A 24,184-nucleotide genomic window follows, 5' to 3' on the forward strand; every position below is an offset into this window, starting at 1 on the left:
ACCTGTATGTCTTCTTTGGAAAAATATCTATTTAGGTCTCATAGGCTTTTAAATAGTGCTTCTAATTTAATTAAGCAATTAATGCTCAGTTTAGAATTAATTCTAATACATAGAACTACACCAAAATTTAGACAGACATTAAACAGTTTTAAAAGAAAAGGAGGGAAAAAGAAAAGGAGAAGCTGAGCTAAGATGAAAGCTGCTTTGAAATAAAGATTTCCTATTTTAGTTTCAGAATGATGGATACTGGCAGACTAATCACTGATTCTCATTAGTGTCAGGCTTTCTTGATGATGCTAACACTGAACAAGAATAGAAAAAGTGATATTGTGTCTTTGAGGGTGGGGCTGGTTATGTGATCTTTGTTCAGAAAAACACAGACTTCACAATGTGACAAACCCTGCAACACCTCCTTTCGCTCTGAATTCAACCAGGAACTCAAGTTACCTTTCAAAGCAAATGGAATCCACAGTAGAAAGAAAAGAAAATGTACCTTGGTCAGAAGTAACTGGGGAAGGTCTCAAATTATCACAAAAAGAAATAGAAGTTGCTTGGGCAGGAGAATAAATGTCTGTAGGGAACTGAACTTTACATATGGCAACAGATCAGCACAAATCAACTGAGGTGTGTATGATCAGTGACTGCAAATGCAACACACAGTCTTCTAGCTGGAGAAGTACATTACCGTGACTGGCACTGGGGGCAGAGTACTTGGCACTGGACTTGCGGATGATATTCTCGTGGATCTGGGACCACTCACTCTCGTTGTTGCACCTGCAACAGAAGGACAGGCGTCATACACATCTGGTCTGACATTCAATGTGTAACACAAAGTCTGAAGGGAAACTAAAGTGTATATTCAGTATATTTTACTAAATTAGACAAGGCTCATTTTCTGTTAAGGCACACAGAAGATTCACATTTGGGGAAAGAGTAGAAACTCTAAAATGAATCTCTGCAAATGTTCTTAAGTGGCAAAAATAGCACTAAAGTAGCACTCTCCCTTGTGATAAGATTTTTCTTTTTCAGTCCCTTACACACACACATACAACCAGGCACTAGAGGAAAGTTCCTGATGGAGAAAAAAATAGTTCCTCTTGACAAGTACTGCTGCTTAGAAACTTCCATGCCTTGCATTGGCTTTATACTGTCATTCAACTGTCATTATAATGTCCCCAAAGAAAATCCTGCTAAGCTCAGAGCAATATGGATATTTGCTTGTGGCTGTATTTCAGCCAGACCAAGATAAAAAGAAAAGTTTGGGAGAGTAGTGAATTTGGTTCATTGTGAAATCCTCTGTAGTCAGAAGAAGGCTTAGCAGAGAAGGCTGGATGACTAAATACGTAACACTAAAGTTCTTTCCTAGGGACTTTGGGATTAGAACAAAAGAGAGAATGGAGGAACAACACTGAACCTCTGTTAATTTCTGACATTTAGAGTCCTCTCCTCTAAAGGACAATTCCAAGAACACTGCAGCCACACAACCCCTTGGTAGACCTTAGGAACAGAGACTAGGAAATAATTCCTTATCCTAATGTAGACCCCTTGATGAAACTCCAATGAGATAAGGGTCATTTCCTGAAAATTCCATGTGACACCATGAGTCTCCATAGCCTTGGCCCTTCCCCACTTCCCCTGTTGGATAAAGAGGACTCACTGACCCTAGAAAACAGAACCCATGCACAAAGAAAAACCCACAGGATCTCTCCATGGTTACTAGAAGTATGCAGTCCAGCACAGCCACTTCCAAGGAGGAATCCCAGCAGGAGTTATATCACATAACATCCAGCAGTGTGAAGCACAACAGGTTTCTAAATAAAATGGTTTGTGTAGAGGCCATTCAGAGATAAAGGAGGTTGGTCACTAGATTAATTTTGTTATTCAATCAGTGGCTCTTCAGACTCCACAGTCAGTATAGATAAGCCTCATTTACTCAGAGATGTTATCACTGTCAAAGACAAGCTCTCACAGTCCAGAGCTTTGAGGAACATTTCTGCTTGCAAAATTCCTTCCAAGCAAAGGAGGGTAGAGAGTGTTCTTTAAAATGATCATTTGTGATTTAGCAACTCAGTTGGAAACCAAAAGTGAGAGGTGCTGGCAGCTGCACATCCAGCCCTTCCTGTCTGACATGCACACTGTCTCATCTCCTCCAACCAGTCAATGCATCAGAGAAGTGCCTGCTAGTGAGGAGTCAAAGACTTGTCTTGCTGTCAGACTTTCGTCACTTTCTAGGTTTACAAAATCAGTAGTTACCATGTTTAACAGAAATCTGACTACAGTTTGTCATAAATAGCATACTCCCTCCTCACATTAAAAGAAGAGTCTTGACTAATGCACAGGTATAATGAACACAGACAATAGTATTGTACTATAGTGGTGCAATGTGATAAATATTGCCTGATTGGCAATTATATTGCAATATATAAATATATCAAAGTAACACGCTGTTCCATCTCAAATCCTTATAAACAAACAAACAGAAATAAATAACAGAAGAATCTTGAAAATTAACTCCTTCCTTCCAATAGGGGTATAATTTTTAGTATTTCTCCAATAAAACACTCACTGTTTCTTTGGCAGTATAATGCAGCTGGTGCTTTATTAACCACATCAACAGTGACAACATGCATTATTTCACCGACATGTACCCTTCCACCCAACACACACAATTCAGATGCCAGACACATGATGGCTTGTCCCTGGTGCGCCTCTCCTTCTGCACACCCCTTAACTACCAGTGGTCTTCACAGATCTGCCTTCAGCCTATTTCCTTCTTATCTTTTAAGCTTTCTGGGCAATCTCACCTGCTCCCATAGTTTCAACCACCACCAAAAGCTGCCAAGCCCCAAAGCAGTATCTCCAGTCAAGAATCACCCCTAAGCTCCCGACCTGCATGGCCACACAAGAGTTTGTCATTTCTTCCCCATCTGTCTGCTCCCAGAGTCTCCCTCTCACTGAGTGGGACCTGCTAGTTCACTAAACCAGAACTCTTCCAGCTGTCATCATGTCCTGTAGATTTTGCTATCTTAAAATCTATTACATCTGACCTCTCCTCTTCATGGTCTTGGTCCAGCCATTATCACCTCTCTTTTGGACCAGAGTAATCATCACCTACCTCCACACTGGCTTTTCAATTATTTCCCTTTCCAGAATGCAAGGGAGCTACTCAAATCATCTGAAACTGAGTGGATGTAGTATTATCAGCATATTTTAACCAATCACTAGGATATTTTGTAAGGACAAATTATAAATGTAAGCATTTATTAACCAAGTGAGTTGTGATTATAATGAGGCATGATGATGTTATATTCAATCAAATTAATATTTAGAGCATGATTACTGATTTTGATAGTTTTTCCTCAATCATAAGATGCATGAGGGATTGTCACCTGAAAGAGGTCTGTGTGTCTCTGTGGCACTTTCCCCACAGAGGAGACAACCAGCACAGGCAATGAAGTAGTACTTCAACCACTGCATGTCCAGGGATTTTACTCAATGAATAACATAGAAGGATGAGAGATTTTTGGTTTTCTACATGGGCTCTCTAAGCATTCTAAAGCATCAGAGCAGGTGTGCAGGTTCTGCTCAACAAAGAGGGTTCAGAATACTCTTCTCATTTACTCATGTGCTAGAGCACAGGTTACTGTGCCCCATTTCCCTACTACCTCCTTATCTTCTTGATTTCTGTGTTTCTTGTAGGTATTCACCCAACTTTCTTCTCATCTTTCTCCAAGGTGGGCAACACAAGAGAGTATTCAAGAAATTTTAAACGGTTATTTGTACGATCTTTAAGTTTGCATTTTTAGAAGAATGCCTACTATAGGCAGGATATGATTGGGGTATTTTCCCATATTTTATTTCACTTAATTCTCATAATTCTGTAAGACAGGAATTATCATGTTCATTTTACACATGAGGAGAGTGCGGTGAAGCTGTAGTCTAAACATAGGTCTGTCTGGTCCCCAAAGCAGGGCCGGGATGGGTGGCCAGAGAGGAAGAAGCTGCAGAGTACTGTGACCCTGAAAGCCTGACTCCTAATCAGGCTGCAGGGTACTTGTCTCCCTGATGTCAGTCAGCATTCCCATTCTGTCTAACTTCACCTAACTGCATGCACGTATTCAGTTTTGACCACAGCTTAAAACTTAATTTAGTGCAAATAATTCATATTAAAATTCTTTTTCCTGGGGCATGACCTGATTTATGTTCCCTTTATTTGACTGAAAGTCCTAATAATCTAGAAAATAGGCAACAATCTACATATTTAGGAACACTACTGATGCTGACAACTGGTTTATGCCATCCTCACTTGTAGTGTAAAAGAAGAGAGAAGCACTGAGAAGGATGAAGAAAAATAGCATACATTTCTATAAAAGTGGCCCAGTTGAACAGAGTCTCTAAGACCAAGTTGACACAGATCAACTAATCTTTCATTCTGGATGGTCTTTCATGGGCCATGAGAAACTAACTGCCTTTTCATTTCTGAAAAATTTATAACTTATACATGTTTATTTTAATACAGTCAATTTAAAAGGAAGACAAATAGCATATATATAAATATAATTATAGTGTGTTAGCAGGAATATTTACTTTTACTCCTCTTTCTAGATGGTTAAAGGCTTCCATGAGTAACACTTCTACCTCACCCATCACTTTCCTGGGAGAAGGAGTGACTTCTTTGGCCAGTGCTTCTAGAAGGACCTAACATGAACGTCTCAGTTCTGCCTCTTCCCTCTTTTGGGACCAACCTGTTTTCAGAAAGCACACAATCTCTGCATTGCCAGACTTTAAAAGTCTTTCTAATTCATGGTTAATGTTATTCACAAGTTAGAGTGGGTTGAATAGTAGGCCCTAAAAAGATATGTCCACATCCTAATCCCTGGAACCTGTGAATGTTTCCTTATTTGTAAAAAGTGTCTTTGCAGACGTAATTAAATTGAGGATCTTAAAATGAGATCACCCTGGATTATCTGGGCAAGCCCAGGTTCAGTAACAGATTTAAGATAGACACAAGAAAAGATACAGGCAGGAGAAAGCAGCAATGTGACCACACTAACAGAGACTGGAGTGATGAAGGCCCAAGTCAAGGCATGCTGATGGCCTCCAGAAGCTGGAAGATGCAAAGAACACATTTTAGTCTAAAGCCTCATGAAGGAGTGTTGTCCTGCTGGCATACTGATTTTGGACTTCTGGACTCCAGACTGTGAGAGTAAATTTCTATTGTTTTAAACCACCCAATTTGTGGTAATTTGTCACAGCAGCCATAGGAAATGAATGTGGCTCACATATGTAAACTATGATCTCAAATTTAAGTTTTGTTGCTAATAAAGGTGTCACATTTGTCTATACTGCATATATAATATATCATACACACACACACACACATTATGTACACACACCACAAATTTATACCTGTGTGACTCTACACTGGTACATCCATTTTTAATCTATATTCAATATTCCAATCTTGGAACCGATCTACCGATATCCATTAGCCTCCGTGAACTGCAACAAGTGGCATTTTTATTCTTAGTTTACTAAGCTAAAATTGCTAAATAATTGGGAATGAAAGTTGACGTTTGTCTTGTATCTTTTTTAATATCAGGATGATTGCAAGGTTTTTCCCTTCTGGATGACTAATACGCTAATCGCACTGTGATCAGAGTGTGGCTTGTACTTTGTGGAATTTATGGAAATTTTTTCTATGAATAATTTTTGTAAATGTTCCGTGGGCACTGGAAAAGTTGTATTCTGTTTGTTGGGCAAAATTTTTTTTTAGAGCTGGAAGGACCATACCTAAAGCCTGGTGACTGGGATACTCCAGTCACATTTATTGTCATGGCATCAACAGCACCCCGTTTGATGAGAGCTTCCTGATTTAGATGATAAATTATGCTCACCCTATTTAGAGGTAGGAGAGCAAGTGGCTAAGAGCCGCTTAACAAGGCTGCTCAGGCATGTGCCTCACCACTCTGTGTCCTGTTTCCCCATCTGTAAACAAAAGAGGTAATAACAGCCCACGGTGAATGCTCAATGATGCTGTTATTACCTGTCACACCAACCTTATTCAGATTCTCTCCTAAGTCAGATTTATTTATGTGATTTAGATATTTATCTCCATCCTTAATTTTTGCCTTACCTATCAAGAGGCATATTAAAATCTCTTGCTTTTATTGTTCTTTTATGTTGTATTTCTAATAAACTGGATACAATAATTTTGACTCATTATTACATGCAAAGGTCACAACAATCAGATCTTCACTATAAATTCCACCTTGTATTGGTATAAAGTGCTCTTTCTATCCCTGTGGAGGGGAAAAAGAGCTTTCTGGAACACTGGTGAGTTGGAGGCACAGATGTTGGCAAGGACACCTGGGCTTCTCACTCTGCTTTCTTTCTCCAGCTGAGAAGGTAGGTATGTTAAAAGTAAGTCTGGTCAACACTTCTTTAACTTAAGAACATGAACTCTTAGGAAATTATCTCCAGAATGGGGTGTGGACCTAAATTTAAGGGTAGCAGTGTATTCACCCTCTACTCTGCAGAGACCAAGTATCAGGCACAGGTTCTGCTATGGCTTGTGGGGTTGAGGGAGGGAGTGAGGCTGTGACGTGTTATATCTGTGCCTATCTGGGCCCCTCTGCTTCCCATGAGAACATGTGTTCCTGGAGGATGAAACAGGAAAACAAATTTAACTTTACAGTGTGCATGTATTTTTTTTCCTGTCAATCCCTGATACTTCTTATACAGTATACTCATTTCACACCTTTCATCTTACAGTTTATTTTTCACCATTATTTTGACATTTGTTTTCATTTTGTTTGTATTTAATTATTATACTTAGCCTGTTTATTCTTAATTTTTTGTGTCTTATTATACTTCTAAGTCACTTATTAATATATAGGTGAATTTTGGTTTTTGCCTCTATTTTGGAAATTTTTACCTAATGGGATTTTTTTTCATCTCAACTATATTTCTCATTATAACTGATACAGGCTTTCTACTGTCCTTTGTGCTACGCTTTATGATTTTTAAAATGCACTTTTATAGCAGCTTTTGTATTGTATGGTCTATATTCTTACATGCACCTTTGTGATGAATGATTATACCTACTGCATTTATTTATATTAGAGTTTCCTTTAGGACAGAAATGTGAAATGTCTAAATCTTTACTAATAAAAATATCAATGGAGCCTTTAAATCTGATTTGTACCCTTATTAACATTGGTTACTAAAAGGTATAATAACCCAACAGCAATAGAAACTAAATGCTGACCATAAAGAAGAATAGATACTTTAAAAATAACATGTTCTATAAAGCCTGTGATATGACTTCTATTTCTAATACTTTTTGTTATTGCTGTTTTTGAATCATTACAGATTAAATGAAAGATTAATTTTATTTATTGATTTATTTATTGAAGTCTAGTTAGTTTTCAATGTCAATTTCTGGTGTACAGCATAATGTTTCAGTCATACATATACACACATATATTTGTTTTCATATTCTTTTTCATTATAGGTTACTACAAGATATTGAATATAGCTCCCTGTGCTATCCAGTATGAACTTGTTGTGTATCTATTTTATATATACTAGTTAATATTTGCAAATCTTGAATTCCCAATTTATCCCTTACCACCCCTTTTCCCCCTGGTAGCCATAAGATTGTTTCCTAAGTCTGTGAATCTGTTTCTGTTCTGTAGGTAAGTTCATTAGTGTCTTCTTTTTTCATATTCCACATATGAGAGATATCATATGGTATTTTTCTTTCTTTTTCTGGCTTACTTAACTTAGAAGGATGATCTCCAGGTCCATCCATGTTGCTGCACATGGCATTATTTTATTGTTTTTTATGGTCGAGTAGTATTCCATTGTATAAATATACAACTTCTTTATCCTTCTGCAGATGGATATTTAGGTTTCCATGTCTTGGCTATTGTAAATAGTGCTGCTATAAACATTGGGGTGCATGTATCTTTTCGAATTAGAGTTCCCTCTAGATATATGCCCAGGAGTGGGATTGCTGGATCATATGGTAAGTCTATTTTTAGTTTTTTGGAGAATCTCCATACTGTTTTCCACAATGGCTGTACCAAACTACATTCCCACCAACAGTGTAGGATGGTTCCCTTTTCTCCACACCCTCTCCAGCATTGTAAACTTTTTAATGATGGCCATTCTGACTGGTGTGAGGTGATACCTCACTGTAGTTTTAATTTGCATTTCTCTGATAATTAATGACATTGGGCATTTTTTCATGTGCCTACTGGCCATTTGTATGTCTTCATTGGAGAATTGCTTGTTTAGGTCTTCTGACCATTTTGGGATTGGGTTGTTTGTTTTTTTGTTATTAAGTTGTAAGAGTGTTTATATATTTTGGAAATTAAGCCTCTGTAAGTCACATCTTTTGCCAATACTTTCTCCCATTCCGTAGATAGTTGTTTTGTTTTGCTATGGTTTCCTTTGCTGTGCAAAATCTTATAAATTTAATTAGGTCCCATTTGTTTATTTTTGCTTTTATTTCTATTGCCTTGGTAGACTGCCCTAGGAAAACACTGCTAAGATTTCTGTCAGAAAATGTCTTGCCTATGTTTTCTTCTAGAAGGTTTATAGTGTCTGGTCTTACAAGTCTTTAAACAGTTTTGAGTTTATTTTTGTGTATGGTGTGAAGGAGTGTTCTAACCTCATTGATTTACATGTGGTTGTCCAGTTTTCCCAACACAACTTGCCGAAGAGACTCTCTTTTCTCTATTGTTTATTCTTGCCTCCTTTGTCAAAAATAATTGACCATAAGTCTGTGGGTTTATTTCTGGGCTCTCTATTCTGTTCCACTGATCTACATGTCTGTTATTGTGCCAGTACCATGCTGTTTTGCTGAATCCCTTTATTTCGAATATCACAGCATTGTTTGGGTAAGTTACATTTTCCTCAAATAAGTTCAATCAATGCAAGTTTTAGAGGCTTATAAAGTTTACCTGACAGAATTGGTTAAAAAAGTTTTTAAAGAGCAAAACTACACAGATTTAGTAATTATCCTTGGGTGTAACCTCCAAATTGAAGTGTTGGATATTACTGTAAAACTCACCTTAAAAGCATCACAGTAGCTGTATCATTAAAGTCACATACATGGGACTACAGGACAAATGAAAACAAAGAAACATCAAGTGTCCAACTGTTCAGCAAATATGTAATTGGGCCTCATGATGAATTTCCAGTGAAAGCATCATCAAGGAGCAATGTACCAAAATCAACTTGACGAAACTGAAAATAATGTACCTTGGAAAACTGTTGTCAGATGACTCAGAAAATGGTTCTAATGATGACAAAGACCTGATGGCATGACTGCACATAAAGAATTTGAATGAAATCTTCCTATAATATCCGAGAGTGGGGAATAAGCAATACTTCTCAATTTTACATAACATATGATTAAGTTCATAAAGTGTAATACACAGTCTACATAATTTAAAATATAACTAAAGTGATAAATTTAATATTCTAAGTAGTTACCTGTATCACTAGGTTGGCCTAAAAATGTTTGTTTGGACTTGTTTCATTCTAAGTTGGACAGTGGTCATCACATATTCAGAGGCATCTTATATTTGGTCACATGAATTATTTATGGACACCCCCCACCCCACCCCAAGGCTGGCTTTAGCTTCTTGGCATTCCTGTCCTTTCATGTTCTAGGCTCCAGGTTCAGCAAACCTTGCACCTGCTTGTGACCCTTGTCCCTCTGGCCAAGAGGAAATATAAGATATCTACATCAGGATGAACTTCATATAGTGGTTATTTATTTGTGATTTTTAAGGCTTCTGGCTCATTAAAAAGGAACATAATTTTTATGCCTCAGCTTCCTGCTGCGATTTTCTTAAAAGGATGTGGTGCCTTCCCAATACATGATATTAAATGTCTATAAAGCCAGAGAAGTGATCATGGCAAAAGACATACAGGGGCCTGAGGCTTGAGACTGACTCTAAATAATGAAAGAAATGATGAGAATGTCAATAACTAATGAGATATTTTGCCAGTTCATTGATTAAAACTATACAAAAGATTTCAAAATTCTGTCCTAGCAGAGGTTAAAGCACTTTCAGCAGCAATTAGTAAACCTTTAAAGCTTCCAATTCAATCAAACATGTCCCCTTAAACTTACTGGAAACTATTACTTCCCCTGAGGGCTGGATTCACTGTGCTAATGTGGATTTAAAATACTAATCATAGAGAAATTCCATACAATACACAAAATCAATTTCACAAACATGCAGTTGGAAGTCTCTGTGAAAGTCTGTTAGTATTGTCAAGTGGAAAAATTATCCTACATTTTAACTCTGTTAGTCCTTCAAAATTTTTTTTAAACTTTCTTCTCTATAAAAACAACTTTCTCTGGCTTTTTAGAACTGATACATTAGACACAGCTCAGAGGAAGAAGCTAAGAAAATGCTACACATGAATCCCACTTCTTACGGAGTGACATGTTGGTACTGAAAGCTGTTGTTTTAGAAGCAATTAGGCCAGTTAAGCTTGACAGCATGATTTCAAGAGGGATGCTGTGCAAGCCCCTATCTGCAAGAAGTTGCACTGAAGCAAGGAACAGCTGATATATGCAAAGAGATGCAATTCTGGAGTACTGTATAAAGCCCCTGCCCTTGTTAAGAATAGAGTGGAGTAAGATGATAATGATGATGATCCTCAATTTCTGTTTAGTCCTTTTCAAAGGGAGGAAGTTGTATCAAGAAGCAGGTCCCAACACCCATCACTGAAGAGATCCGGTGTACGGAAAGAGTCTGTGACTGATGCATCAAAGGAAGAGAAAATCCACCCAGATTTCCTCTGTAAGTTATTGTTCCAAAGGAAGATCCTCCTCCCATCAAGTACACAACTCTGAACAAAACAGAGTTTAAGGCAAAACAGGTTAATACGGCGATTTGGGCTTTTATTTTGAAATTAATGAAATGTGGTTGATTATACAAAGACCAAATTAAGCACAGTTGTGAATTTAGTTCACGTGATGACTGAATCAGACAGAACAGATAATAGAGAAAAATACCCACAAATACTATGGTGAAGATATATTAACCTGGTGATTGACGGTGTTAGATTTAATTTGCAAAACCAATATTGAGTTAAAACCAAAAGAGGACAGATGTTTTTTAAAAAATTCTCACAATTAGAAATATACTTGCTTTAAAAACTCACTAAACTCACCACTGAGCATGTTTTCAGTGCTATGATTCATGCCTAAGTCTCTATAAGCAAAGACAGATAATATACTTGGATTCTGTTTCTTTTTTGTGTTTTCTTCTAGTGCTTAACAAGAGTCAGGAGGATACACACTGCAGATCCCCTGGCTAATGAACACTGAAAATAATGCCATGCTTAGCTAGATGTGACTTATAGATCTGTGGTGGCAGAAATCAAGAGTGAAACCTCAGCATCTCAGAAAAACTGACTTTTTTACAAAGACAGGACAACCTGACTCATGATCATTCTTTGAAGTAATCTACTTCAGTAGCCAGCTCAGTTACAATAGCTGGTGGGCAAGTATTAGACACAGATGACTCTTTTATATCCAAGACACATGAGAAACGAGATTTTTGGCTTTCCTTTAAATAAGGTCGGTTAGTCTTACATAGAAGAGGAAATGTGTACTACCAGACTTTTACTTTGGAATAGAAAGTTCCAAGTTCAGAGGCTTCAGAATCACCTGGCAAGTTTATTAAAAACACAATTGCCTGGGCCCCACCCCAAACCTTAGATGGAAATCTTTGCATTTTCAAAAAATTCCCTATCCTACATATCCTGATGATTCTTTGCCCTGCAAAGCTCAAGAAATGCTACTCTTAAGGGCAGTGCTGGGGATGTCTTATGTTGCAGATAATATTTCTGATGTCTATTACTCACGTGTAAACCTTAAGAACAAAATCTTTTTCTTCCTTTAATTCTGTGAGCGACTGCAGGACATCCAGGATGCTTAGGACCGCACAGCCATATGGTCGCCGGTAGTGCAGGTGAGCAGGGCCCTTCTTGGAGTCATTCAGGAGCATCCGGCCTGGAGCACAGCAGAAAACACCAGTCAGACCAAGAACTCCATGCTCCTCTACAGCATCACTGAATTGCCATGCAAGGATGCCAGAGCTAGAGGCACTTTAGAGATCCTCTGAATTGGAGACTAAAGACAAAGAAAGCCACCTAAAGATGCAAGGATATTTATGTGGAGGAATGCCAAACAAGCCTCTGGCCAGGGCTCTTCCCTTGCACCACATTCAATTAATCTCACCACCCACCTCAACACCAACAGTCCATTTATTCATCATATGAGAATAAAACAGTGGTTTCATGAATTTCTTAGAAAAACCAGTGTGCTAATAGATATAAACTTCTTAGACGTATTAAAGATACACAGTTTAGTATTTTAGCTGCCAGGTAAAAACCATATATACACAGATAAGGAGGGCAACGTGCTATTCTTCTAACCAAATTCTGCTGTCAAAGCTGCTCCCAAACCACTGTGGGAGTGAGAATAGTCTCATAAAGTGGATGGGAGCTTCTCTGAGCTGCTTACCAAGGCCGTGCCTACAACTGCAAGAAGACTTGCAAATGCAAGACTGGAACCTCAACAAATGCTTTATTAAGTGTGGCAAAACAAAAAAGAAAAGTACAGCAAAATTGTTTGGTTGGCAAAGGATTAAAAATACTCTTTGACAAAAATGTCCAAGACACGGCAGAACCCAAATCTATTAAGGAAGACTTGGTTAGTCTCAGGCCCCCAAATTATGTCAGAAACTTGAAATAAGACTGGACAAATGGACCACAGGTAGTAAAAAATCACCTTTTTTTCATCTTGGGTGGGGGAGAAGTGAGATACCATCCATCTACTGCAGTAATGACAGAAACTCTAATTTTGTGGAAAATAGCATAGATACATACTTTTGGATACAAAACATAGCAAAGGCCATTCACTATTGAGCTGGCAACCCGAGAAACTTGTTATAAGATCTCTGAGGCAGAGGGCTAGCACAGAGACAGGGCATTAGATGGAGAGAATGTCAAAAAGCAGACCACTTGAAATAAAGAGTATGGGTCCAAAAACAAATACGAAGCAGAAAATTTCAAGTGAGAAAAAAATGAATTCATTTATATCAAACTCGGCTACTACAGCAGATGAACTTAAGGTAGAGCTCTGATACCAGCTGGATGCTAACGCTGAGTCCTGAAGTAACAGGTAAGAGTGAGGGAGACGACAAAGGGCATACACAGTAGATACTCATCTCAAGCTGGGCTGGTCTTAGTCATGTGAATGGATAAAGTGGACCGTACCTATGCGTATCACATGGGCAACTATATATAAATCTCTCTTCATATCTTTGCTGCTCAGATCCTAAGAAAAGAGAAAAAAGTAAGTAAATTAAGGCACTAAATACGCAGAAAACAATTAAAATTCCATTTCGAGCCTCACAATGGTTTGCTTTCGTCGCTTTTTAGCATATGTTAAAGGTCTGGGAAGGGGATTAAGGCATATAGCAGTTTAGTGTTTATAAGATTCCTGCAGTAAAAGTTTGGATATCTTATATGTCTTTGAAAGTTTATTTTACTGACAATTTTTTCCAGCTTTTATTTAGACCACCTAACAAATAGCTACGAAACTTCCCACATTAGAAATTGTCATGATATTGCCTTATCCATGTTTATTCTAACATCACACAAAAACATTTTGTAATAAAAGAAGTTTTTACTACAGAAAAAAATGGGAAAACATTAAAGAGTTCTTTAATGACTGAATTTCTGAAAGTTTTATTTTCTACTAATTTTACATTTATTCTGTTGTCCACAAAAGATTATTATACACTAGATATGTTCCCTTGAAAAGAGATTAACTTGATTTTAGTGAAACCTCAATAATTTGATCTCCCACTTTTAAATTCGGATATGTATCATTTGTACTAAAGTATAAAGCTAAAAATAACTATCTGGAAAACTTTAAGGGCCTTCTTTAAGTAAACAAATCTGATCCAGAATCAGCAGCTTTTAAAACTAGACTTATGAAAATAATTTTACATATTGAGTTATTTATGTTTAGAACACATTTTGAAATAAAATGTTTGAGTATATATTTAAACTTTGTTTAACATGTTATACATGAAATAATAAAACTCCCTTTAACATATATTCTGTTTCAGACTTTTTACCAGGTCATCAGCTTGCTGCTCACTCTCAGCCATTGTTATGAATTAATGATGACTGATATAGTAACCTCTGCCCTTAAAGGGACAGGTTCCTGTGATTTCCCTTTTGCTTCTAGGAAAAGATTCCTTGGTCCTAGGTATATGAAAGAAAAGGAGACATTAAAAAATAATGTGTAATGGGGAAATTGAAGCTTTTAGATTCTAGATGGTTATAATATCTTGCCGAATTCTTGATGGAATAATGAACTATGCTGATAATGAAATAGGTTACAAAATAATTCAACATAAATTGGTATCTCTGGAATCAAAACAGTATATTTTTACATGAAAGTTGTCTTTTGATATTGAAAAAAGATGTTTCAGGCTCTATTTCACTATTTCCTTTCATTTAAAATGATATCCTCAAAACACCACTGTATTTTGACACATTAAGATGGCTACTAAAATACAAACAAATTTAAAACCAGATTACCATTTTAATGTAATTTTGGGGATTGAAACATGTCTATTACTGAAGGATATATAAATGTTTGGCACATTTCAAAGTGAAATGGTTCCTTCTACATAGCTTGAATTGTGTTAATCCAAACTATCAAATGATTAGTATAATTATAAATTCCCATATACCTAAATAATTCAAGCCAGTTACCAAAGATGACCAAACACTAACCATATGGGTTATATACAAGAGCATGGGACCTCTCCCTTGGCTCTGTTCAAGTGACTAAAAGGAAGAAGCCTTAAATATAACTTACGGTATTTTCTAAGTGGATAGGCAGGGGCTCTTTCTGACCATGTTGTACATGGTACCCAGAACTCTCTGTGGTATTTATTTGAGGTCAATAAAAATAAGATGATAATAATCAGTACAAGAAAATCATTTAAGTAAAATTATTATTTGTGAGTTCTACATAATTTCAATGTCAGAGGTCCATGTAAAAGCTATCTTATTAAATATAAGTACATGGTTAAACACAGTTACCACAGAGTTACAAAACATACACTCTCTAAGTACCAAGTGTGGCTATCTATGTCACAAAACCTGTAAAACTAAGAAGGGAAGAGAGGTGACTCATCTACCATTCATCTGGTGAGCAGGGTTTGAATTTAGATTTACTCACTGGGTAATACCCTTCCATCCTATATAACTAGGAAGCTGATTCCCAAGCTGGTGGGTAGAGAGGGCAGTAACTCAGGGATCAGCATCTTGGCTCAGTTACTAATGTTTCATTTAAAACATGGAAAAGTCAATGCACTTCCTTGTGCCTGGACCATATCCTTTTCCTGTAGAGATAATGGGATTTACAAATACAAAACACAGCCAATTTATTCATTCTCATGCTGCAGAAAAGAACATAATATTTTAATAAATGATGTTGCTACACAATAACCAAGTTCATTCTTAATCTCAAGAAATCACTACCTAAAATTCTATTTTGAAATGTGAAAGAATGCAAATAAATGTAAAAAATACAATGTCAACTAGTTTATGCAAAACAATACAAGTTCATTTTCTGAGTTGGTCACTCAATTATAACAGAAAATAAACATATATTCATTTATTTATGTAACAAATCATTATTGAGACCTTAGTACTTGCCAGGCACTGTGTGAGGCACTGGATATGTAGTAAAGAGTAAATATACAGACGTGCTCTCTCATGCTCATACACACAGCCACTGTCAATCATGAAAGTCATCAGAATCCTCACTGATTTAGACATTCACGTAAATGTGAAACACCTCTTCTTGGATAAAATTCTTCCTGCACAGGAAGCTCTGAAATCTAATATGGTCAGAAAAAAACAGGCTTTACCAAGAACAGGACTGTGCATGGATAATGTGACCATCTGTAATGTGGCTCCGAAGTCAGCTTGAGTAACCTTGCAGAACTGCTCTGCTTGTATGGTTCCCTTTTTTTGATGCTAAGGTAAGCTAACAGGTGGCACTGACCACAACTGTCATTTTCTCTGTAACACATAGCCAATCTGGAGAATGCCTTTGGCTCACAAGAGGAATTCAAGTCTCAGATAATTAGAAAACAGGTTCTATCAAAATTATTACTTCATATGGCTTAAAGTAAAACATGAAAATCCTGGCTAGCACCATCTTGTTCAAAAATCCTGTGTGCTTTGAAAAAATTTCTCACATCATTTTTGGAATCTTTTTTTAAAAAAAAATCCAGGACTGTACTGCAAAGAGAATTATAAAAGTGGGTATTTTTAGCAGTCTTGTGCCTTCCCGTTGTGGCAGAGTAACCGCACATCGTAAGTATTATGTGCATCTCTGATTTATAAAGCTGGAGCTACAGCTTAGGCCTCTGGGCTCATACAGATAATTAAAATGCTGCTAAGTGAAAATTTTGATTTACTGTAATTACATTCAAATACCGTCATAATTAAGTTCATTTTTCAAGAGACAAGGACTGCACTCATCATCTTCAAGGACAGTACACACACACAGCTCTGTTCCCAAAATGCCAAAGAACAAGGAATCAAAGATTTCTTTTGCTGCTTTAGCCAAATAATATCGAGATCCAGGATCTAGAAAAATCTCTTAAGGTCACTGAGACATTCTAGACAAATGGGTATCTCATCTCACTCTAATACTGTTTCAGAAAGGTGCCCCCAGAGAACCATGTCAGTGTTTAGTCACTCTTACTTCAGAGGCTCTCTCCTAAAATTCTAACCTAAATCCCATCAACTGCAATGTGGATTCTTTCCCTCGTTCTTCTCCTACTGAAGAGTACTGATCTTTCCAGACTAAACCATCTCAACTCCCTTAGCCACCTTCATGGATCTGCTTTTCCTGCTTTTTCTTCCTGAATTATCTCCTAAGCTTTGAAAGCTTTCAATAAAAGTTATCCCTGTAAAACTGGCTTCTGATTCTGCAGTAACATCATTCGAGGTTTTGATAGATAAAGTTGTAGTAAATGAACAAAAAAGTCAAGAAAACAAATCCAATTTTATCTCTTAGAGAAAGTTACACATCACAGCCCTAGGTAAGTCCCATTTATGTTTAAGAGGCACACCACAAGCTTTGAAACACCTGACTGTCATCCATCAATCACACACAAGAGCAGTGGCACTGTGACACCATCACATCTCCCTGCACTCAAGAGGTTTTGATGTAGCTCAGTATCACTGAAGCAGATCAAAGAATCCACAATAGTCAAAACTGGTTTAAAATTGTGACACGGTCTTGTTTTCTTCAGCAAATTAGTTACTCAAAAAAATAAAGCTGAACAGTTAAGTTTTGTAACTGGATAAAAAATTTTAGTAGATCAGAATCAACTTAAAGAATACACAAGGATTATGAGGCTTAGCACCTTTCAATAAACAGGTTACCAAGCCTTCTCTGAGCTCATGAGTCCATGATCTCAGAGACCATGAATCACAGCATGGTTATTCAGAAAAAACTAAAGTATGGATCATGGCAGGAAAAGACTCTCTGTTTGGTATTTGAAAGAGGAGGACTACCTAGTTTGTCTCTATTTATATGAACTCACTAAAACTCTGCAAAGCTGTAAATCTGCTGGGTGCCTTTATAGAAACTATACTTACACAAAGAGAAATTCCCCATAGTCTTCAATAAGAATAGTAAGAAAGACTTTTCTCAGATAGTAAGTATCTATTATATTAAATAGCTAAAATGCGTATCAGTAAAAGGTACTTGATTGTATTTCTTTAACAAAAAATTCAAATAATAACTGTAGCTAATTTCAGTTTTCTTAAATATTTCATTAAAACCTGATAGAAACATAAATCAAGTTCTATTCTCCGCAGCATGTGGGGGAAATAATAATAAATGCTTGTTGCCAGGGCAACAATATCCACATAGCAGGACCCTGGTTAGAGTCAATAGCAGAGAAGGGAAAGAGAATTTGCACATACTGTAAAAAGGGCACACATTCGTTCTATCTTCTCTGGGTTCCTTGGCCCACCATTCTTGTTCAGTCTCACCAGAAACCGCTCACTGAAACGTAGGAGAGAGAAACAAAGAAATGTAAAGGACCGCATGCTCCAGAACAAATAAAAAGGGCATTTATAGAGAAACCCTAAACACCTTCAGAACAGCTCAAAGTGACAGGCGAGGCCAAAAGTACATGCCTAGTGGCAGGAGACTATCTTGCAAAGCAACATGCATTAGAGACTACACACTGCTTAACAGGTGCTGTAGTTTATCTGCCAGTTGTGGCTCTTATCTCCCTAAAAGTGTGTGTTCCCTGAGGGCACCACTGAGGACTGCATCTTTTATTTTCCCAAAGTACCCTCAAAGCTTTGGGTATGATAGTAAGCCCATAAGAAGCACATACATTCTTTGATGTGAACAAATAGATCATCATAAAAATATCAATCATACTAGGTCCAAAAGAGCTTACATTATCCAGTTTACATTTTCCTATATAACTTTTGAGAATCATTTTAGGGCTAAGAAAAAAATGTTGCAGGGGCTTACAAAAATTGGGTGAAAAGTCAAAAAGAAATAATGTACTATAACTAAAGCTGTAATCAGAATTTAATAGGGCCATTAAAATATTTTATTTCCGAAACAATGCAGGTTAATTCCTAAAGGAAATTATTGGACTGAAATGCTTTAGAAATAGTGCTTTTCCAACATCTGAAGAAATGTCTCCTTGCTCTCTTATCTCCTTCCTGTTCCTCCCCAGGATCTTATTCCCATCTCTTTATCCCAAGGATCTCTACCAACTATAACAGGAAAATTGAGCCATGCCACAGATGAAGTATGTGATTCTAAAAGTAATTTACTTCTGTGCCCAGAGTCATGTACTATTTACACATATGAGGTATCAGTAAAAGGGCCAACACTAAATATTACATTAGAATTATAAGATGTGTTATAATATCAACTGCACAGGTTGCTTAGTTTGTTCATGTACTCATTTACTCAACAAAGTTATTAAATTCTCTGTGCTAAACATGGGAACAGAAATGTGAAAACAATATATACAAGGCACTTTACTTCCTAGAGCTCATGGTCCTGGTAGGCAGTTAAATGTGCAGAAATGAAGCTCAGGAACGATCTGGGTCAGATATAAATTTGAGATTCTTCAGCTAGGGGATTAGATGAGAATCAGCAGGAAATATGCACAGAATGAGAAGAAAAAAGGGCTTTGGTTAGAATCCTGGGGGATACTGATATTTAAGAAATAGTTAAAAGAATTAGCAAAGTAGACATGTAGGGACAAACAGAAAGGCCAGAAAAACAAACAAACAAACAAACAAAACAAACAGGACGGTGAGATGCTATACTAGTTAAGGGAAAAAAGTGTCTGAAAGAGGAAGGAGGAATCAGTGAGGCCCAAGGTCATTGGGAATCACCGGAAACAACAACAAAACAGTGTCCACTGGATGTTAGGACAGAGATCATTGGTGATCCTGGCAAAAACCATTTTAGCAGAATGACAGAGAAAGAGGTCAGTGTGTAGAGTAAGAAATAAGGAAGCAGAAATAGTCTTTGAAGACTCTTTGAAGAGGTGAAGAGGGGAAAGTGATGAACTTTTAGTTAAATGGGCAGGTTGAGTTGAGGGAAGTCTCTGTTTATAAAGATGGATAACCCTCATGTACATATTCAATTAATTTTCAATAAAAGTATCAAAATTCAGTAAGGGAGCACAGTAGTCTCAACAAATGGTGCTGAACAATCCATGTAAAAAAAAAATGAATCTTGATCCTTGCCTATAAGAAATTAACTTGAATTGATCATAGACCTAAACATAAAAGCTAAAAGTATAAAACTATAAGAATACATACAAGAAAAATGAGACAAGTACCTCTGTGTATCTTATTCACTTTTGTATTTCCATATTTAGCACACAGTAGAAAAATCTTTGTGATCTTGGATTATTAAGCAAATACCGTGAATCACAACAAAATAACAAACTGGACTTTATCAAAATGAAAACCATCTTCTCTTTGAAAGACACTGCTAAGAAAATGAAAAGACAAGCTACAGACTGGAAGAAAGTATTTACAAAAACTCACCTAAGAAGGGACTGTATCGGAAACATATAAAAAACTCAGAACTTAATAATAAGTAACAACTCAAAAAATGGACAAAAAAATCTGAACAGATCTTTTCCAAAGACTATATGGGATGGCAAGTAAGCTCAAGAAAACATCATTAGTAACTAGAGAAATGTAAATTAAAATGCACAGTGAGATATTACTACACACCTACTGGAATGGCTAAAATTAAAAATTGAATCTACCAAGGATTGGCAAGAATGCAGAGCAATTAGAACTCTCATAAACTGTTGAGGAGAATGCAAAGTGGTACTCTGCAAAACAGCCTGACAGTTTATATAAAGTTAAGCATACACTTACTGTATGACCCAATAATTCTCTTCCTAGCTATTTACTCAGGAGAAATGAAAACATGTGTCCACACAAAGACTTGTACGTGAATGTTTATAGCAGCTTTATTCATAACAGCCAGAAACAGTAAAGAATCCAAATGTTCATCAGAGATGAACAGATAATCCACACAACGGTATATCCATACAACGGAATATTACTTCACAATAAAAAGAGCAAGCTACAAAGATTTATAATAATATGCATGAATCTCCAAAGCATTATGCTAAGGGAAAGAAATCAATCACAGAAGACCATATACTTACTATATGTTTCCATTCACATTAAATTCTATACAAAGTAACACTGTAGGGCTAGAAATCAGGTCAGGAGTTGCCAGGACTGAGGAAGGAGAACAAGAACTGATTGTTAAGGTGCCTAAAGGAAATTCTTGGGGTAGTAAATGCCCATTTCTTGACTATGGTGGTGGTTTTCCAACTACAGATTTATGAAAACTCACTAAACTCTGCATTAAACGGGTGAATTCTATTATATATATGTAAATCACAATTCAATAAACTTGACTTCAAAAAAAGATGGGCTACACCTAAGAACATTTACAGTCCAACGGAAAAATGCTAGCAGAAGGGGAGATACTGGAGACAGAGAGAGAAAAAATAATTGGTAAAGCCAAAGAGGTTCCTACCTCCTCAGAGAACTGCAAGAATACACAGGAGAGTAAAGGAGGAAACAGTATGTATAGATACAAATAAGCCTGTAGTTTTAGTAATCTGAAGTTGAGGCTTATCAGAGAAACAAGAACTAAGAACATAAAGGTAAAGTTAAAAAAAAAAAGAAAAAAAGACAACCAAAAACATCAGGAAAAATTCTCAAGACCATCTGAAAGAAAATGTAGTAAGGAAAAGTAGAAGTTATGGTTGTCATGTGGACAAGAGGAGAGTGGAAAAAAGGACATTCAGTTGAGTCAATTCCTTCTCCAAAGAATAATCTTGAAACTTTATAAATCTCTCTGTCTCCTTTAGTACCACTAGATTAGGCTACCACTGGACTGTAGCTGGGATTACTATAACATATTCCCAATTGATCTCTCTACTTCCCTTTTTGCCTCTCTGTAATTCATTCTTCAAAAGACCTATCCTTTTAAAATGTGAATCAAATTATAACACTTCCCATCTTAAAATCTCTTTTCATATGGTTAAAGTGATTTTTTTTTATACAAGGGTATCAACACAATTCATGGAGGAAAGAATAGTATTTTTAACAAATGATGATGGGACAACTGGAAATTCACATGCAAAAGAATGAAGCTGAATCTCTATTTCACACTATATATAAAAATTAACTAAAAATGGATTACAGATGTACATGTATGAGTGAAAACTATACAACTCTTAAAAGAAAACACAAGCATGCATCTTCATGACCTGGGATTAAGCAATAGTTTCTTAGGCAGGACTAGGATACTGAAAGCAAAAGCAATGAAAGAAAAAATAGATAAACTGGACTAAATCAAAATCAGAAACTGTTGTGTTTCAATGTATACCATCAAGAAAGGGAAAGGCAATCCACAGAATGGAAGAAAATATTTTCAAATAATATACCTGATAAGGGACTTGTATATAGAATTTATAAAGAATTCTTACAAATCAATAATAAAAGGATTTCAATAGACATTTCTACAAAGATGATAAACAAATGGCCAATAAGGATATGAAAAGTTGTTCAACATTGTTAACCATTAGAGAAATGCAAATCAAAACCACAATGAAGGTACTGATTCACTTCTACTAGAATGACTTTAATCAAAAAGACAGATAATAACAAGTGTTGGCAAGGAGGTAGAGAAATTGGAACCATCACACATTGCTGGTGGAATATAAAATGGTGCAGCCACTTTGGAAAACCATCTGGTAATTCCTCAAAAGATTAAACATAGTTTAATATATGATCCAGCAATTCCACTCCTAAGTATATATCAAAGAGAAATGGAAATATATGGCCACCCAAACACTTGTACATGCACATTCATAGCACTACTATTCATAATAGCCAAAAGGTAAAAATAATCAAAATATCCATCAACAAATGAATAGACAAATAAAACATGGTAAGTATATTCATACAATGGAATATTATTTAGTCAAAAAAGGAATGACGTATTGATACTTGCTACAAGGTAGATGAACCTCAGAAACATCATGCTGAGTGATAAAAGCCAGTCACAAAAGACCACATAGTGTATGATCTCATTTCTAGGAACTGTCCAAAACAGGCAAATCTATAGGAACAGAAAACAGATTAGTGGTATTCTAGAGCTAGGGGTTTGGGAGGAAACAGGGTAACTTTTAAAGGGTATGGAATTTCTCTTGGGAGTGATGAAAATGTTCTAAAATTGACTGTGGTAAAGTTTGCACAACTTCAATATACAAAGTCACTGAACTGTATCCACTAAATGAATGAATTCTACAGTGTGTGAAATCTATCTCCTAAAGCTGTTGCAACAAACAAACAAAAGCAACAACAATAAACCTTTTCTTGGCTTACTCTTGCTCTCAGATAAAATAAAAATCAGATCTCTAAGATGTGCAAGGCCTTATGTGGAACATTTGGCATATGTTTATAGCCCCATCTCACAAGAGCCTTTCTTATTACTCTCCACACACACACTGGTCTCCTAGATGTAAGTTTCCTGAACAAGTCAAGCTCACTCTTGCCTTAGGACCTTTGTACATACTATTACTCCTGCCTAGAATGCTACTCTTTCAGCCCAAGTGGCTCAGTTCAAACGTCAAGTTTCCCAGAGAAGCCAACTCTGATGATGTTAGCAAGAGCAATACCCCTCCCCCATTATCCTCTCTCTCCTTTACAGTACTTAGCACACACTAATTATTTTCTTTCTTTACCTATTATCTTTCTCTTACATGAGAGAATAAGCTCTTTAATAACAAGGACCTTTGCTTAGTGCTATATCTCATGTACTTTCAAGAGGCTAACCTAAGACAGGTGCTCAATAAATGTTGAATGAAATAAAGTGGAAATTCCCTTAAGAATTGCTGTGTGGTATATGGAAGCTTGCTGACAAAAGTCACCATAAACTGGATGGGTAGCATCACCATCGCACTGTGCAGAAACATGGATGGGCCAATACGGGCAAATAAGATGGTCAGCACAGAGCGAGAAAGAGCAAGAGATCAAGCATGCTGTGGCAGTCAGAGTCTCCCAGATGCTCACTAAAATCCATGTTTTCTGTCTCTTCTTGGGCAGTTCTTCCAGTGCCCACCTGAGCTTCACATTTCCTAGAGCCTTTCCTGCATCTGGTTTCATCTGGCCTTCTTTACAATTTGTGAAACTCAAAATAACTGCTTTTCCATTTCAAAGGGCTGTAGGTATACATCAAATTACTTCCTGTTTTGCTAGCTTTATAAATGGGTATGATAAATAAATGCTGTTTTCTGTTAACATTCAAACTATTTAAAGGCAAATATCTAACCAATGGCTCCTGATTTGGCAACAGCTGTTCTGCAAAGAAGTGATCAACACTGCTGGGAAATACTACATTAAACACAGTTAGCCAGGTTTCTACCCTCAGGACTTCTCAGAGGCTTAAAATACTGTGTTTAAGTTTAACGGGATAGGTGACTTCCGACCCCACAACCTGCCTTTG

At 36.7% G+C, this 24,184-nt stretch overlaps 1 protein-coding gene across 11 annotated transcripts in view; it reads right to left on the reverse strand.

Annotated features, from left to right (window-relative positions):
* The window catches only part of DOCK3 (dedicator of cytokinesis 3), a 299,439-nt gene that overhangs the window by 102,861 nt on the left and 172,394 nt on the right, over window positions 1-24,184 (reverse strand). For all 11 annotated transcript variants that reach the window (XM_031470426.2, XM_031470421.2, XM_031470420.2 and 8 more), the window contains exons 10-13: window positions 18,076-18,157; window positions 13,318-13,378; window positions 11,902-12,049; window positions 686-774 (exon numbers count right to left, since the gene is read on the reverse strand). In XM_031470426.2, coding sequence (XP_031326286.2) covers window positions 686-774; window positions 11,902-12,049; window positions 13,318-13,378; window positions 18,076-18,157 — 380 coding nt within the window. The remainder of the gene's footprint in view (window positions 1-685; window positions 775-11,901; window positions 12,050-13,317; window positions 13,379-18,075; window positions 18,158-24,184) is intronic.

This window comes from Camelus dromedarius, chromosome 17 (assembly GCF_036321535.1).
Source record: "Camelus dromedarius isolate mCamDro1 chromosome 17, mCamDro1.pat, whole genome shotgun sequence".
In the NCBI taxonomy this organism is placed as follows: Eukaryota; Metazoa; Chordata; class Mammalia; order Artiodactyla; family Camelidae; genus Camelus; species Camelus dromedarius.